Source organism: Trichoderma camerunense (assembly GCF_050948025.1).
Source record: "Trichoderma camerunense strain CBS 138272 chromosome Unknown V8C40scaffold_18, whole genome shotgun sequence".
In the NCBI taxonomy this organism is placed as follows: Eukaryota; Fungi; Ascomycota; class Sordariomycetes; order Hypocreales; family Hypocreaceae; genus Trichoderma; species Trichoderma camerunense.
In genome coordinates this window covers 826837-841342 of record NW_028145352.1, presented here as the reverse complement: position 1 = coordinate 841342, position 14506 = coordinate 826837, and the positions used below count along the sequence as shown (strand labels likewise).

General features: G+C 51.0%; 8 protein-coding genes across 8 annotated transcripts; 5 read left to right on the top strand and 3 right to left on the bottom strand.

Moving 5' to 3' along the window:
- The first annotated feature begins 3 nt into the window (after positions 1-3).
- V8C40DRAFT_254301 (ETC complex I subunit conserved region-domain-containing protein) lies at positions 4-922 on the top strand. The gene is made up of 3 exons (XM_083217785.1): positions 4-260; positions 317-421; positions 482-922. Exons 1-3 carry the CDS (start codon positions 79-81, stop codon positions 789-791), a joined length of 597 nt encoding a protein of 198 aa, XP_083069644.1. The 5' UTR covers positions 4-78; the 3' UTR covers positions 792-922.
- On the bottom strand, positions 827-2636 carry V8C40DRAFT_254294 (CTLH/CRA C-terminal to lish motif domain-containing protein). The gene is made up of 3 exons (XM_083217784.1): positions 2283-2636; positions 1873-2068; positions 827-1662 (listed from the first exon to the last, which is right to left on the bottom strand). The coding sequence occupies exons 1-3, from the start codon at positions 2357-2359 to the stop codon at positions 1180-1182; spliced, it is 756 nt and encodes a 251-aa protein (XP_083069643.1). The 5' UTR covers positions 2360-2636; the 3' UTR covers positions 827-1179.
- Positions 2075-2927, top strand: V8C40DRAFT_82470 (uncharacterized protein). Its single transcript, XM_083223483.1, has one exon. It carries the CDS (start codon positions 2379-2381, stop codon positions 2826-2828), a length of 450 nt encoding a protein of 149 aa, XP_083069642.1. The 5' UTR covers positions 2075-2378; the 3' UTR covers positions 2829-2927.
- Positions 2928-4016: 1089 nt separating this feature from the next.
- V8C40DRAFT_269407 (uridine kinase family-domain-containing protein) lies at positions 4017-5901 on the top strand (the record flags this gene model as incomplete). The annotated part of the gene is made up of 9 exons (XM_083220079.1): positions 4017-4172; positions 4247-4324; positions 4394-4443; positions 4508-4652; positions 4705-4747; positions 4809-4894; positions 4974-5043; positions 5129-5360; positions 5418-5901. 9 exons carry the CDS (start codon positions 4017-4019, stop codon positions 5899-5901), a joined length of 1344 nt encoding a protein of 447 aa, XP_083069641.1.
- Positions 5902-6791: 890 nt separating this feature from the next.
- V8C40DRAFT_254285 (uncharacterized protein) lies at positions 6792-9575 on the top strand. Its single transcript, XM_083217783.1, has 2 exons — positions 6792-9162; positions 9235-9575. The coding sequence occupies exons 1-2, from the start codon at positions 7107-7109 to the stop codon at positions 9249-9251; spliced, it is 2073 nt and encodes a 690-aa protein (XP_083069640.1). The 5' UTR covers positions 6792-7106; the 3' UTR covers positions 9252-9575.
- V8C40DRAFT_254283 (ribosome biogenesis protein Nop53/GLTSCR2) lies at positions 9444-11292 on the bottom strand. The gene is made up of 2 exons (XM_083217782.1): positions 10851-11292; positions 9444-10791 (listed from the first exon to the last, which is right to left on the bottom strand). Exons 1-2 carry the CDS (start codon positions 11003-11005, stop codon positions 9624-9626), a joined length of 1323 nt encoding a protein of 440 aa, XP_083069639.1. The 5' UTR covers positions 11006-11292; the 3' UTR covers positions 9444-9623.
- On the top strand, positions 11278-12961 carry V8C40DRAFT_254281 (Rab family GTPase YPT6). The gene is made up of 6 exons (XM_083217781.1): positions 11278-11670; positions 11736-11761; positions 11830-11918; positions 11981-12110; positions 12225-12503; positions 12624-12961. Exons 1-6 carry the CDS (start codon positions 11624-11626, stop codon positions 12677-12679), a joined length of 627 nt encoding a protein of 208 aa, XP_083069638.1. The 5' UTR covers positions 11278-11623; the 3' UTR covers positions 12680-12961.
- Positions 12835-14505, bottom strand: V8C40DRAFT_254278 (ribose-5-phosphate isomerase RKI1). The gene is made up of 2 exons (XM_083217780.1): positions 13541-14505; positions 12835-13480 (listed from the first exon to the last, which is right to left on the bottom strand). Exons 1-2 carry the CDS (start codon positions 14199-14201, stop codon positions 13038-13040), a joined length of 1104 nt encoding a protein of 367 aa, XP_083069637.1. The 5' UTR covers positions 14202-14505; the 3' UTR covers positions 12835-13037.
- Position 14506: the final 1 nt, after the last annotated feature.

Below are 14506 nucleotides of genomic sequence, written 5' to 3'. Positions count from 1 at the left end.
ACATTGGCCGCAAACCACCATCATCGCCGTCACGGACAACACAATTTCCCTTCAATTGAGAGGCACAGTTTCTTCGCCATGGCGTCTCTCAGAACTCAGTCGGCCGCCCGCCTGCTGCGCAATGCCGTGCGCCCGCGGCTAGCTTTGGCCTCCATGCCCCGCCGCTTCGAAAGCACCGTGGGCAAGCCTGCCGATGTTGTTCCCGCCATGCCCAGCGCCAACCAGCCCGACTACGACGCACCTGTCGACAAGGCTACCTCGTACGGAAGCTATTCTACCTCTTCTGTTGAAAATTTCGGAGGCTAATGATGCACAGCACATTCTCTCCGGTCCCCAAGCGTGTGCAGGATGGCACTGAGGAGGTTCTCGCTGCCGCCACTATCTCCGGTGCTCCTATCGAACTCCAGGCAAGGACGGTCCGGTTAGTCTGATCTTCGACCTGCTTGTCTCAAATATTCACTCCTCTAATTCAATCATCTAGTATCTACAAGGAGACAAAGCCAGCTACACAATCTGGCGACTTCAGGGGCGAGCGCTGGCGAATGGACTGGGATATTCTGTCCAAGGGACACCGATGGGAAAACCCATTGATGGGATGGCAATCTTCGGGAGATTTCGTACAGGGAACCCACATCAACTTCAAGTCCAAGGAGGACGCCATTCATTTCGCGGAGAAGCAGGGCTACGAGTACTTTGTCCAGGAGCCCAACTCGCGCAAGATTACACCCAAAGCATACGCCAACAACTTCCTATACTCACCCAAGAAGTTGAAGCACATCCGAACAAAATAGGGCATCAAATATGCGTGCCGATGCAAAAATATTAGATAAGAAATAGTGTATTAAAATTCTGATTCACGAATGCGCCTTTTAAAACCCAAGCAGCGGTGTTGCTGTTCCGACTTGTCCAATACATTTGAACCCTCCAATTCTACTTTATGAGCTAGAAGAAACCTCCTCTATGCGAGCTTTCTGTAATAAAACTAGTTCATGCATTCCACCTTGGTCTTCTCCAAGCCCCTATAATAACAGGCATAGCTGCCATTCGGTTTCACGTAGTGCGTGTGCGACTGTGTATGGATAATTACGAAATATTATGTGAATTAATTGTCATTATAGTAGTAGGATTGCAAGTTGCAATTTGATAGGGGTCGTAGTATTATAAGCGTCATTGGATTGTTTAGGTCGTCACCATGGAATCATGTCCATTCTCTGAATTGGAACCTCGCCAGGCTTGATTTGAGGAGTCTTCGCCTCTCAATCCTATATCGAGACGTTCTGGAAGGCTGGTGCCCTTCTCCCTCGCTGCACCTTCTGCCCAGGCTCGCATCTTGACAAGCTGGCGGATGGCGGCTTCGCGTCTGGTTGACTGCCTTTCCAGGATGGCCCGGTTCACCTTGTCCGCTGCATCACGGCGGAGACTAGGGTCGAGAAGAGCGGCCAATTGCGGCTCCAGAACGTCGGGATTAAATAGCAATAAAGCCATTGTTGTTTCCAAATCCTCCAAGAATGCAGGGTTGGTGGAAGCACGCGGACCAAGTTGTTCCGTTGCAAATTTCAGGGCAGGGCTGATATCTCCCCCTGATGCAGTGCATACTCGGATTAACTCGACGAGTTGAAGCCGCAGCAGAGAAAAGTGCAATGCGGTATCTTCATCCAGAATCTAAACCCCATGTTAGAATCAACGAGCTAGAAATCGAAGCCGAAATGCGATTGGTAACAAAGGATAGAAAAAGGGTAAAAATCATAAAAAAGTGGTGTTTCTCATCACGGGCCAGTAAACCGGCCATATGCGTGGTGCATGTATAAACTCTTGTTTTAATCATATAAGGAGTGGGGGATGGAAGTCAATGCGGGTGATGGCGTCACATACCTCAGGATCAAGTTCGTTAAGAGTCTCGATGGCAGTCTGAATATTCCCGCTATGAATGCAGTTCTGAATCTGCTGCCTGGCGCGGATGGCGGAGGTATCCTGTTGTGGCTGCAAGTTTGCCTCTTTCGAGAACCTTGCAGCCGCATTCGGGTAGCCCTCCATGGTCAAATAATCCAAAATCAAGGCATTAATATCGCTAAAAGCTTGTCAATAATCCGTACCAGCTATAGCACTAGACAAGAGAGAAGAATGACAAAAATGCTTTGGAAGTGTTCAGGAAAGAAGAAGATTATATCGGATCTCCGCACAAAATGTCTCAGAGAGATTCCCATTGATATAGAGTTCATCATATAAATGGCATTGTGGTGTAGGGGAAAGAAGTAGGGTTGGGCGCAGCAGCTCATACATACTTTTTGGGAGACTTGACCCCCTCGACACGCCTCTCAAAGGCATGTTTAGCCGGAGTAGCTGTAGAAGCTGACGACATCTGCGCAGAGAGTCAGGACATGGAGCGGGGTGCAAAGTCCAGCAACGTCACGGCTTCGTACCATAGATCCGATCAACGGCCCTCTCGCAGGAAGCCGGCAGAAGCTCTAATTACGGTACGACAGCAGCGGATTTGTGAGAATAAGGAGGCTCATGGCGTGCGTGGGCAGCCAAAGAGGAAGCCGAGGATGCCACCGTTTCAGCGCATTGGCAAGCCGAGTCGTGGAACCGTGGGCTCGCGAACAGGGCGAAAGTGGTGGGAGATGGGAAAAGTTTGGTATGTGGAAGAGAGAGAAGCGATTTTGCGCAGAGGCGGAAGAGCAGCGACTGCCCTTTTTGGAGGTGGCCTAGCCCCGTTTAAAGTAATCCAGGCGGACCAATGGCTGACGCGGACGCCCGCCAGCGCCCCACAGAAGCTTTTTGCGGCTGCGTTTGCCCTCTCTGGTGGGGGACTTTGGCAGCTAACATGAGAAGAGCATGGTAGAACGGGGCATGTGAAACTGATAACTGGGGGGGTTCCATCAGTAACGGAACCCTTCACGATGATAGAGAGAGCAAAGAAAAAAAAAGAGAGAGGGAAAAAATTTTCATCAAAAAAAAAACAAGTTAAAAGAAATGGGTATGATATCAGGCCATTGTGTGGCATTGCACAACGGGTGTTGTTGAAGCCAAACAGCACAGCTCTAGGAGTGCTTCAGTTAGTGCAGGTAGCCGCTGCGAGTACCTGGTCCCTGTACTGCTGAATGTACGTGCTGTAATCGTACTCGTCGGTATTCCGTCAGATATCAGCTTGGCTGGCAGCAGCATGCAAACTAAGGCTCAAAATAATCAAGAGTCTTCTGCATGCCGTAGCCTTTGGGTACCTATCGATAGCTCGTAGCTTGGTGCATGTCCCTCGCCTCCTATTTGGCAGCATGTTTCGGCCAGCCAAAGGACGCAAGGCACGGTACAGAGAAATGGGAGCACGAGACGAGGCTGGCTGATCAAAAGCCAACAACCACCATGTTCAGCTCTGCACACTAAGTCATTCCATCCGCCAGCAGCCTCACTTCACAGCTTCCTCCCAGGCTGCCAAAAGCCCTAGCCGCCTCTGCCTAGACGCCGCCGACCATGTGAGCGTTAGCTGTCCGGCACATGCTTACTTTACTTTAGGTGCTTGTGCCTCACCAAGCCCTATCAGACCTATCAGGGCGGCTTAAGCGTCGCTTGATGGGGTCTATCCGCCGTTACGTTAGCGGGCCAGCTGTAGAAGCGGCCATCTCCGTCCCACGCCCTCGAAGCCTCGATTCCGGTGGGCTACAGCAAGACTGCAGCCAGATAAGATTTCTTGTCCTGCACCCTGACCGTCAGTTTACATCTGATCTGCTCCGCCATCTGTTCTATCTATCGACATCGACCTTTGCTTGTCGCCTTTGTTCTCGCAACCGCTTCTCAGCTCTCTCTCTCTCTCACTTCAAATCTCAGCAGCAATCTATTACTGTACGGTCCTCGTACTGGCGCCAGCAAAAACTCGCGGGGTGGATCACGCGAGCCACTTCCCACTTCATCTACTCTTGTACCCTACCTAGGATAAAAGCAAAAGCGTAACCCTGTGCTTGACCTTGCTCGTAACAACTACCTGTCGGCCAACAGCCCAAATCACGTCCTGGCCGGTAGAAATGTCGCAGCTCGAGAGCCATGTCACGGTTCAGAAGCGAGCTTACTACTCTCCGCCATGGGCAGATGTTAGCATCATCGCCGTCGCTGGCAGCTCGGGCTCCGGCAAGTCGACGCTATCTCAGACGATAGTGAAGCAGCTCAACCTGCCCTGGGTTGTCATTCTATCCATGGCATGAACACTCTAGGAGAAGCGTGGAGATTCGAAATGCCGTGGCTAACGACAAATCAGGACTCGTTCTATAAGACATTGACCCCTGCCCAATCCAAACTGGCATTTGCCAATGAGTACGACTTCGACTCACCAGATGTACGTCCCTGGATTCGATGCCGTTTCTCAATCTCCGTCAAAGATCAGTCGCTTAGACCACTTACGTAGGCCATTGATTTCGATGCTCTGATTAACACTCTACGAGATCTGAAAGCTGGGTAACCATGACCTACTACCTAATGAGACAGGTTTTGGACACACTCATTAACCCAACGTCTGCAGAAAGCGAGCAGAGGTTCCCGTATATTCTTTCGCCAAGCATGCACGACTAGAACACACCACATCCATCTATTCCCCGCACGTACTCGTTTTGGAAGGCATTTTTGCCCTCTACGATCCGCGGGTTCGTGAATTATGTGATATGGGAGTAAGTCAGCCTCACGGATGGTAGCATCAGATAGAATCTGACTTTGCTTTAGATCTACTGTGATGCTGATGCAGATACCTGCCTGTCGCGGAGAAGTAGGCATCTTCCTTGCCCGTAGAGTTGCCATCAAGTGCAAGTGCTCACCATTTATGCTAGTTGTTCGAGATGTTCGGGAGCGAGGTCGAGATGTCGAGGGCTGCATAAAGCAATGGTTCGCTTTCGTGAAACCCAATTTTGAAAAGGTGAGCTTTCCATGTCAAGCTGCAGTTTGCCTATAAGGTGGATCTCTTCGCTTACCACAGCCTACCTGTTGTGAATCAGTTCGTCGAGCCACAACGCAAAGTAGCGGATTTAATCGTACCCAGAGGAATCGAGAACCGAGTGGCACTTGGTGAGTCTAAGCCGATTCCTGCATGAGATCTTTCCATGTGTTTTTTTTTTTTTGGTGAACAATTTTACTAAGTGGCAATTTAAAGATATGATGGTCCAATTCATTGAAAAGAAGTTGTTTGAAAAGTCAACTCATCATCGTGAGGCTTTGGCTAGGCTTGAGGTCAGAGACAGAGACGAGCCTCTATCCGACCGTGTCGTAGTCATGAGCGAGGGGCCTCAAATCAAGTTCATGAACACGATTCTTCAGGACATAGACACGTCGGCCGAAGACTTCATCTTCTACTTCGATCGCCTTGCCGCCTTGATCATTGAACAGTAAGTCTAGAGAGGCATGTTTGGCCTAGAGGGTGGTGTATGTTGACTTGACTACAGGGCTCTGAACAACGTCCAGTTCGAAGAAGCGTCCATCGAGACGCCACCTGGTTATACGTACAAAGGTTTACGACCCAAGGGAGAAGTTAGCGCTGTGATTGTGCTCCGAGGAGGGTCGGCGTTTGAGCCAGCCCTTAGAAAAACCATCCCGGACTGCAGAACAGGCAGGCTCCTGATCCAGTCCAGCTATTCAACTGGCGAACCCGAACTCCACTACCTGCGCCTTCCCGAAGATATCCACAAGCATGAGAGCGTGCTACTACTAGATACGCAGATGGCTAGTGGAGGAGCAGCTCTGATGGCAGTTCAAGTTCTGGTCGACCACGGCGTTGCACTAGAACGTATCGTCTTGGCAACTTATTCCGCAGGAAAAGTTGGCTTGCATAGGTTGATGACGGTATTCCCAGAAATCACGGCCGTGGTTTGCAATCTCCTTCCCCATGCAGAGCAGCGTTGGGTTGAAAAGAGATACTTTCGCTGCTGAGCGGCCTGCATTCTACCATTATACATGACACTACTTGCATATTATACAATGAGGCCAGTATTCGCTTTTTCGGCCTGGTGGAATAACTGGTGCTTGCTCCTAGCAACGATGATGTTTCGATGATGGTGATGGTGATGACATGGGTGTACATGAACTGCGTGAGTGCGCGTGTGAATGAATGCTTGCATAATGAAGTGAGGTGAAAGCATCGGTGGATGATTTTACATGGCATGCGGCAACTACATTGAACGATATGGAGAACCATCATTTTGAAGCTGTCCTTGAAGCTTGTACGCAGCCTGTCGGAGGAGCTGCCGGGACGAAACCGACGTCGGCGACCGCGGCATCTCCGCGAGGCCGAAGCTCAAAGGGCCGACTTCCGGTGCGCGATGACTGAATATGGATCCTGCACACGCCGGCGAGCGATATTCTGGCTGCGAGAGGCAGACTTTTTCCTTTTTTCCCCTGTCTAGCTGGCATTGTGTTTTTCTTTTCTATTTTCTCGGCCCTTTTAGTTGGTATATGTCGCGAGCATTTTCATTGCGTCTTGGCTTCCTAGCCTCATAATTATAGCATTGCATCGAGTTCGAGTGCATATATATACGGACACGCACTAATAGTAATAAACAATTCATCAAGTGGTCATTCAATCTCCAATTATACGCATCAACATACGTAGTAATTGAGTAATCATGTCCACTACGGTGTTGAGATGCCGAATCGCGCCGTGACATCAAAATCGACAAGTCCGTGGACATGGACAATTAATTCCCCTCCAACTCGGATTCAGTGGGCCGATTAGTTGGCACAGGCGGCGTTCCTGGTCGCTATTTCAAGATCCAGTGGGGACCTGAACATCAGTTAGTGTCCATTCCTGGGAAGCTATGACGCCATGAGCTTTGCCCGGCATATCCAGAGTAGCCTATATCAAGCACAAAGGGCCAACCATGATAAATCTCTCACTGTTGGATATAGTACCAAGTCACATGTTGATACACCAAGAAGCAGAAAACAACTTCTTTCTTCTCCTTTGTCCGACTTTCAACTACTAACCTAGTACCTTACCTGTAACACCACTCGCCAGGGTACGTGACACACAAGCTTCGAGCTATCTGTATTCGAATTCCCAGCAATCAATTGGCGCGAGGCACAGCTTTGGGCCTCCATGAAGTAATCGCGTCGACTCCATTGATTCGTTGTTGACTATGCCTCTGGCCTCAGCACAGCTGGGATCACTTCGCCTAGCAGCGGGCAGTATCACCAAGCAGCGTCTTTCCCTCAGCTCTCGAACGACCCTCCCCGCGACATGTTCGCAGCTGCGGGCCTTCTCCAAGCTCTACCCTCGAACTAGACGAACCCCCTTGGCAGCCAATTCGATCGAGCAACCCCAGTTGCAATCACACCCTCGACTTAGCCTCGTCTTCTCTCGCGCCTTGTCGGGAAAGCCGCTGCCCCAGCGCAAGTCATGGCTGCTTAATTTCCTCTACCGAGCGGCGGCGTGGGTTGGCATTTCTATTACCGTCGTGGGAGGCGGCGTCTTTGCCTTCTTCCTCTACGATGCCAGCACGTACAAGGAACACGGCACGCAGAGCGACATTGACGTCTCGCAACTCGCGCTGCAGCCTCGCCGCGGCGGCCCCAAGAACCTACCCATCGCAGAGGTCTACATCGATGACGATGAGGCCAAGGCCAAGACCAAGCCCAGGCTTGTTATCCTGGGCGGTGGATGGGGTGGCGTGGCGCTTCTCAAGGATTTGAACCCGGACGACTACAACGTCACAGTCATCTCTCCCGCCAACTACTTCCTCTTCACCCCTATGCTGCCGTCTGCTACCGTGGGCACTCTGGAGCTGCGCTCTCTGGTTGAGCCCATTCGACGGATACTAGCCCGCGTCAACGGCCATTTTATACGTGCCAAGGCAGAGGACGTCGAATTCTCCCATAAGCTGGTTGAGGTATCTCAGCTTGATCACAAGGGAAAGGAGGTCCGCTTCTACGTTCCCTACGATAAGCTAGTCATTGCCGTCGGTTCCGCAACGAATCCTCATGGCGTCAAGGGGCTAGAGAATGCCTTTTTCCTCAAGGATATTAACGATGCGCGGATGATTCGAAACAAGGTCATCCAGAATCTCGAGCTTGCTTGCTTGCCTACTACATCGGACGAGGAGCGCAAGCGGTTGCTTTCTTTCGTGGTTAGCGGCGGTGGGCCGACTGGCGTCGAGTTCGCCGCTGAGCTCTATGATCTTTTAAATGAGGACTTAACTCGCCACTTCCCTCGTCTATTGCGAAATGAGATATCTGTCCATATAATCCAGAGCCGAGGTCATATCCTAAACACGTACGACGAGACAGTTTCCAAATATGCAGAGGAGCGGTTTGCCCGTGACCAGGTTGAAGTTCTGACGAATTCACGAGTCAAGGAGGTTCAGCCTGATAAGATCATCTTTAGCCAGAAACAAGAGGACGGGTCTGTGATCACCAAGGAGCTCCCAATTGGTTTTTGCCTGTGGTCTACCGGCGTCTCTCCGACTGCTCTATCCCAGAAGCTGGCCAAGAAGCTGGGCGACGTCCAGACGAACCGACATGCGCTAGAAACGGACACCCACCTCCGCCTCAACGGTGCTCCTCTCGGCGATGTCTACGCCATTGGCGACTGTTCCACCGTCCAGAACAACGTTGCCGACAGCATCGTGAGCTTTCTCCGCAAGCTCGCGTGGTCGCGTGGGATTGAGCCGGAGACGCTTCAACTGCACTTCTCCGACTGGCGACAAGTTGCACAGGACGTCAAGAAGCGCTTCCCACAGGCGGTCAACCATCTCAAGCGTCTTGATAAGCTCTTTTTCGAATTCGACAAGGATCAATCCGGAACCCTTGACTTTGGCGAGCTTCGGGAGCTCTTGAACCAGATTGACAGCAAGCTGACGTCGCTACCGGCCACAGCTCAGCGTGCCCATCAGCAGGGATTGTACCTCGCCCACAAATTCAACAAGATGGCTAAAATCTCAGACGCAATGCTGGCAAACGACATTCGAGATGGCGACCTGGACGCCGCCGTCTACAAGGCATTCGAATACCGCCACTTGGGCAGCCTGGCATATATCGGAAACTCGGCCGTCTTTGACCTGGGAGAGGGCTGGAGCATGGCCGGTGGGCTGTGGGCCGTGTATGCCTGGAGGTCGGTCTACTTTGCGCAGAGCGTGAGCTTCCGGACAAGGAGCTTGATGGCCATGGACTGGATGAAGCGAGGATTATTCGGTAGAGGTATGTTTTATTCATTATTGATCCGATTCAATCCGTTCATCTTGAGCTGAGCACTGACAATTGGATTTCTAGATCTTGTGGCTTTTTGAAGCGATTGATATCACAATCAAAAAGCGGAATAAATTAATAGTTGCACAAACGCGTTCGTCAGTCAGCGTTAAACTGCAAAAGACTTGAGGTCAGGTGTATATTTTCAGATTCCCAGGAGGAATACAAAATTTATAGGGACGTGTCAGGTTTTGGGATGGGAGGTTGGATATCTGTGCATGGACGTGAGATTTATATCATTCAAGTGTAGTAAATAGTAGAGGAAGCGTCTTCATTCTTAGCCGTTTTTATTGAAGAAAATATTACGACGCCATGATCTAATGTCTGTTTATTTAAGGAAAAGAAATTCAAAGGGATATGCAAACCAAGAAATGAGAAAGAAAAAAAAAAAGAAAAATTCATCATCAGTCCATTTACAGAACAAAGTCTTTGTGCGTCCACTTCTCCGTAACCTTGGTCTTGGCCTGCTTCTTGAATGGAATATGTCTTCGGCTCTCCACCTTTCCTCTGAGCAACAAGCTCCTGTATCGGTCCTTGAGCAGATTTCCCTCGGGTTTGAGCAGTCGCAGGGATTCCTGCAGCTCGTCCGGCAGAACAAGCTCCAGGTCCTTCTCCGGAAGCTTGTACTTGCCCAGCTGCCTCCTCCGCAGCTTTTCCTCGCCAATCTCACTGTCAGCATCCGAGTCTTGCTCGGCGGCCTTGGCCAGCTCGAGGGCCTTTTTCTTTTCCTTTTCTGCGACTTCCGCGGCGATTTTCTTGATGCGCTGCTCCTGCGCGCGGCGGGCTTTCATGTTGGCCTTGTGCTGTGCCAGTTGCTCTTCCTCCTTTCTGCGCTTGATGCGGTTTCGCTGGGCTTGCGTCTTGCGCTTGGGCTGCTTTGCGCTGGGTTTCTCGTCCTCTACGCCGGACTGGAAGCCCTCCCACTCAGAATCTTCCTCCCACTCCGACATGTTGGCCCGTTCCTCTGCGGCATCTGCTTCCGCTGCTGACTTTGCTGCGGCCTCTAATTTCGCGGCTTCGGCAGCTTCAGCTTCGAGACGCTTCTGCTCGGCTTCAAGAGCCTTGGTGCTCTCTTCAGCAAGTCGACTTTCGTACTCCGGGAAAGAAGGGTTGTAGCTGTATCCTCCTGTGGGCTTCGGCACTGCGGGAGCTTGTTTCCCGTTGGCGAGAAGAGAGAGGGGCTTCAGCTTCATAGACTTTGGAACCTTTGCCTCAATCTTTTCAGGCAGGAAATCCGTGGGATCTTGTGTCACTGGCGCAGGGGCATCCCATAGATCAAACGTGGCGTCTCTGACGGCAACGGTATTCTCGTGATGTCCATCGGCAACCTTCTTTAGACGGGCCAGATCCTTGTGGGAGACCCAATCTGTGCGCTGGCGCTTGGCGGGAACGACTCCATCGGTGGTCTTGTCGCTGGGCCTCTTGCGCATGGAGACTGCGGGCACGGCGGAGCGCTTGTTGATGATCTCGTCGGCCTTGAGACCCTTCTTGACGTGCTTGGGGAATTTCTGGGGGATCTTGGAGTCGCCTGTTATGTCGATGGTGAAGAGATCCTCGGACGCCTTCTCTCGAATGACACCACTGCCAAAGATGTTAGCATAAGTCCCTGCAGAGAGGCTTCAAGCGTGGAAACTCCATACCCTCGGATAATCTCATCGTTGACCTCTTGCAGGCCCTCTTCCACCTCTGTCACATCCACGTTCTTCCTCCATGCCTTTTTTCCCTTTCTGGAGGGCTGGTTGAATTGCTTGGGCGCCTCGCCAGAGCCGGCAGTGGCCGACCTAAGGACAGGCATTTTGTTTCTTTTGTGCAATTGACTTGAGGATATGAGTCGTGATGCTTGAACACCTTCAAGTCAATAGTAGGATGTCCCAGTCGCAAATTTACTTTGGGCAATCGAATCTTATCGGCAACTTTTCTCGAGATTTTTTAGCGGGTCCCCCACCAAATGGAAAAGTACATTGTACTTCGTCCCTGCTTTTTACTGCTCATGCCAAAAAAGCAAGCCTGGAAAAAGACAACATTCGAACGCTAGTCCCAATGAGGGGGCGTATAGAACAGTTAGGATAGCGGGGCATGCGGAGGCCGAGTTTCTTCTGCTGTCCAACCCAAAGTGGCTCTTGGTTTGCCTGCTATTTATTAACCCGGAGCCTGGTGGCGGTCATTATCATTGTCACCTCCTTTCGGGTTGCCCAACATTTCCAGCTTGAGCCAAAAGACAAGAGATCGATACCAGAGACGACCGAGGCCTTTGTCTTGCAGCAAGAAGAACTCAGCTTCCAGCAATACCTAGCAGCAAAACAATTGCAAGCATTGCCTCTGCCCCTCAGAAAGCAACCCAACTGGCCTTGATTTGGCAGCCTCGGAATCTCCAAGCAAGCATCACACGCCACTACACGGAACAGCAGCAGCCATGGCGCAAACCGGAGGATCCTACAACAACCCCTTGAAGAAGTTCAAGTATGCGTTCTCCGTTTGCCCATTCATTGACTCCGAACCAGTCGTTAATACTCATTTCTATTCAGGCTGGTCTTCTTAGGGGAACAAAGCGGTATGTGTCTCTTGTCCGGCTCCACACTATATCTGTCGATTTGGTGACTGACCGAGTTTACGGCACAGTGGGCAAGACGTCCCTGATTACCAGATTCATGTACGACTCGTTCGACAACATGTATCAGGCAACCATTGGTATCGATTTCCTCTCCAAGGTACGAAACCCCGACCCGTTCAAGCTAAGCTGCCGGTGGACGAGCCTAACATGTGGACTCAGACCATGTATCTCGAGGATCGGACGGTACGACTACAACTGTGGGATACCGCAGGCCAGGAGCGATTCCGAAGCTTGATCCCTTCATACATCCGTGACTCGAGCGTTGCCGTTGTCGTCTACGATATCTCTAGTAAGGAATCCTCTGCCTTGTTCCTTTATACCGCCAGAACCCCCCCTCCCCCAAACTCGCGGTGAAGCCCCACCATATTCGCATCGTAGACTAACAACGCATATCTTTTCCTAGACGCAAAATCATTCCAAAACACCAAGAAGTGGATTGATGACGTCCGGGCAGAGAGAGGAAACGATGTTATCATTGTCCTGGTAGGCAACAAGACCGATCTTAACGACAAGCGAGAGGTCACAACCCAGCAGGGAGAGGAGGAAGCCAAGAGACAAGGTCTAAGATTTGTTGAGACAAGTGCCAAGCTTGGTCACAACGTACAGAACCTCTTCAAGAGGATAGCACAGGCACTGCCTGGCATGGAAGGCTCCGATGCAGCTGCCCAAGCAACCAACCAAAGTAAGCCCCTTTCTCGCTCTCTCTCTTCTCTCTCCCCCTATATCTACCTCATTAGCACGGATGATGCCGTTGCGTCCCGATTACTCTTTGGTAGCATTCCAACTAACACTTCTCTCACAGTGATTGATGTGCGGACGAACACAACAGCGCCTCCCCAGGAGGGTTGCTCGTGCTAAGCCATCATGTTGAGTCCGTAATAGAATTTGAAACGCCCGACCAAGACACCCGACCAGTATCCCCATTTCAGCGTCGCTTCACAGTCACGATGCATCAATGCCTAATAATAGGATATCAATTCGAAATTTGGCCAGTGCATGGGACTTGTATAATACCTGCAACGGGGACAACGTGCCCACGATCGTTTATACATATACTAATAATCTTTTACTTGCTTGAATTAAGCGCTACAACTTCTTTTTGACTCCTTGTCATCATCCCGCTAGTGGAAGAGAAAGATATTGTGTGACTTTTTCCTATCCATGCATGTTTATTCTCCCGTCTCAGATGCTTGATCCCATCTCTTTTATTGTACTCTTATGCTGCATTTTGTACCTGGACATCGCCGCTCGGTGTGCCAAAGTAAGCTGCAACCGGCTTCTGTGCTTGGAATTGCTTGCCCAGACCAACAGCCTGAACTCCATTAAATCCGTGGAAGAGGCCAATCTCCACAATGCCAGGAAGCTTGACCAGCTCCTCGGCCAGCTTTCCGATTTCCCAAGCTCCGTTCTTACCATTGCCGTCCACCTCCGCCGTCAGATCCTTGGGAAGTAACAGTGGCGGGAAAGGAGCGTCGATGATCCACATGCCATTGTCAGTCACGCACTCACCAGCTTTGCTGGGTAGGCCGGAACGGACAACAGGGTTGGGGGAGCCCATGGCTTTGAGACGGTTCAAGACATCCGGAGCCGCAAGGGGGAGGACCTCGATAGGAATAGTCTTCCACTTGGTGCATAACCGGGGTGATTGCTTGCGAGAATCTATACAAGATGTTAGTCGACAAGGGACAAACCATAGTAGATAGTAAGATATTGACGCACCCGCAACTGCAATGAACTTCTTAGCCGCTACGGCGACAAGCTTCTCTTGGAAGAGGCATGCGCCTCCTCCTTTGATGAGGTTTAGATCCTCATCAACCTCATCTGCACCATCAAAGGCAACGTCCAGAGCAACTGACACGCCGTCCACAACAGGGCGCTCGTCCAGGTTGCACAGTCTCAATCCAGCTGCTCTAATCAGACCCTTTGACTGGCTGCCTGTGGGAATGAAGGTCATGTTGGCGGAAAAGCTTGGCCCCTTGGCCGCAATAGCTTCCACCACATAGACGACAGTGCTGCCAGATCCAATCCCGACGAACTTGTCAGTGGGAGAGAGGTGGTCCTCGACAGCTTGAAACGCGGCAGCTTTCTTTGCAGACTCGATGAGAGCCGCGGCATTGGGTGCATTGCTAGCCATGGTTCGAATTGGTGGATGTGAGGGTGGTGATGATATACGGCCCAAGTTTGAGATGCGGCGGCTGCAGGGTAGGGTTTCTGCGGAGTACAGGAGCTGGGTGTTAGTGCGTGCTAACGGGGCACGTTTAACTGAATAGAAGGCTTTGTTCAGGTAGGCTGTGGAAATAAAAGATGAAACTGGTACTCGTGTTGCAGGTCTATTGAGAATCCAAAGGTTGTTGGCTTCCCGCAAAATAGAGCTCCTCATCCGGAACCGCCCGGTGTAATAATAGCTTCAGCTAAGGTATGTATATACCGCACAGAGGAAGTTTGGCTAAAGCCACAAGAACCTTGCTAATGACCAAACAACAATACGAATTGGCAGTCTGCAGAGGAACAGCAGATTTAGTGGATCGATTAAATGCAACAGAGTGTGATGATGATGTGCGTGTAGCTGCTCATGCCATTGGATAGACGAGATACTGTCAAACAAAGCCTGGGCAAAGTCACCACGGCTGAAAGGTACAAAGCTACAGGTTACAGGCACGGAGGTTCGCCCGGTGACGTGATGGT

Coding starts and splice junctions, on each gene's coding strand:
- V8C40DRAFT_254301 (XM_083217785.1), top strand. CDS start 79: ATGGCGTCTCTCAGAACTCAGTCGGCCGCCCGCCTGCTGCGCAATGCC. Junction 261..316: donor CCTGTCGACAAGGCTACCTC/GTACGGAAGCTA, acceptor AATGATGCACAG/CACATTCTCTCCGGTCCCCA. Junction 422..481: donor CTCCAGGCAAGGACGGTCCG/GTTAGTCTGATC, acceptor TCAATCATCTAG/TATCTACAAGGAGACAAAGC.
- V8C40DRAFT_254294 (XM_083217784.1), bottom strand. CDS start 2,359: ATGTCGTCAGCTTCTACAGCTACTCCGGCTAAACATGCCTTTGAGAGG. Junction 2,069..2,282: donor GGGGTCAAGTCTCCCAAAAA/GTATGTATGAGC, acceptor ACAAGCTTTTAG/CGATATTAATGCCTTGATTT. Junction 1,663..1,872: donor TTAACGAACTTGATCCTGAG/GTATGTGACGCC, acceptor CATGGGGTTTAG/ATTCTGGATGAAGATACCGC.
- V8C40DRAFT_82470 (XM_083223483.1), top strand. CDS start 2,379: ATGGAGCGGGGTGCAAAGTCCAGCAACGTCACGGCTTCGTACCATAGA.
- V8C40DRAFT_254285 (XM_083217783.1), top strand. CDS start 7,107: ATGCCTCTGGCCTCAGCACAGCTGGGATCACTTCGCCTAGCAGCGGGC.
- V8C40DRAFT_254283 (XM_083217782.1), bottom strand. CDS start 11,005: ATGCCTGTCCTTAGGTCGGCCACTGCCGGCTCTGGCGAGGCGCCCAAG. Junction 10,792..10,850: donor AACGATGAGATTATCCGAGG/GTATGGAGTTTC, acceptor CATCTTTGGCAG/TGGTGTCATTCGAGAGAAGG.
- V8C40DRAFT_254281 (XM_083217781.1), top strand. CDS start 11,624: ATGGCGCAAACCGGAGGATCCTACAACAACCCCTTGAAGAAGTTCAA. Junction 11,762..11,829: donor CTTCTTAGGGGAACAAAGCG/GTATGTGTCTCT, acceptor TTTACGGCACAG/TGGGCAAGACGTCCCTGATT. Junction 12,504..12,623: donor TGCCCAAGCAACCAACCAAA/GTAAGCCCCTTT, acceptor CTTCTCTCACAG/TGATTGATGTGCGGACGAAC.
- V8C40DRAFT_254278 (XM_083217780.1), bottom strand. CDS start 14,201: ATGAGGAGCTCTATTTTGCGGGAAGCCAACAACCTTTGGATTCTCAAT. Junction 13,481..13,540: donor GAAGTTCATTGCAGTTGCGG/GTGCGTCAATAT, acceptor CATCTTGTATAG/ATTCTCGCAAGCAATCACCC.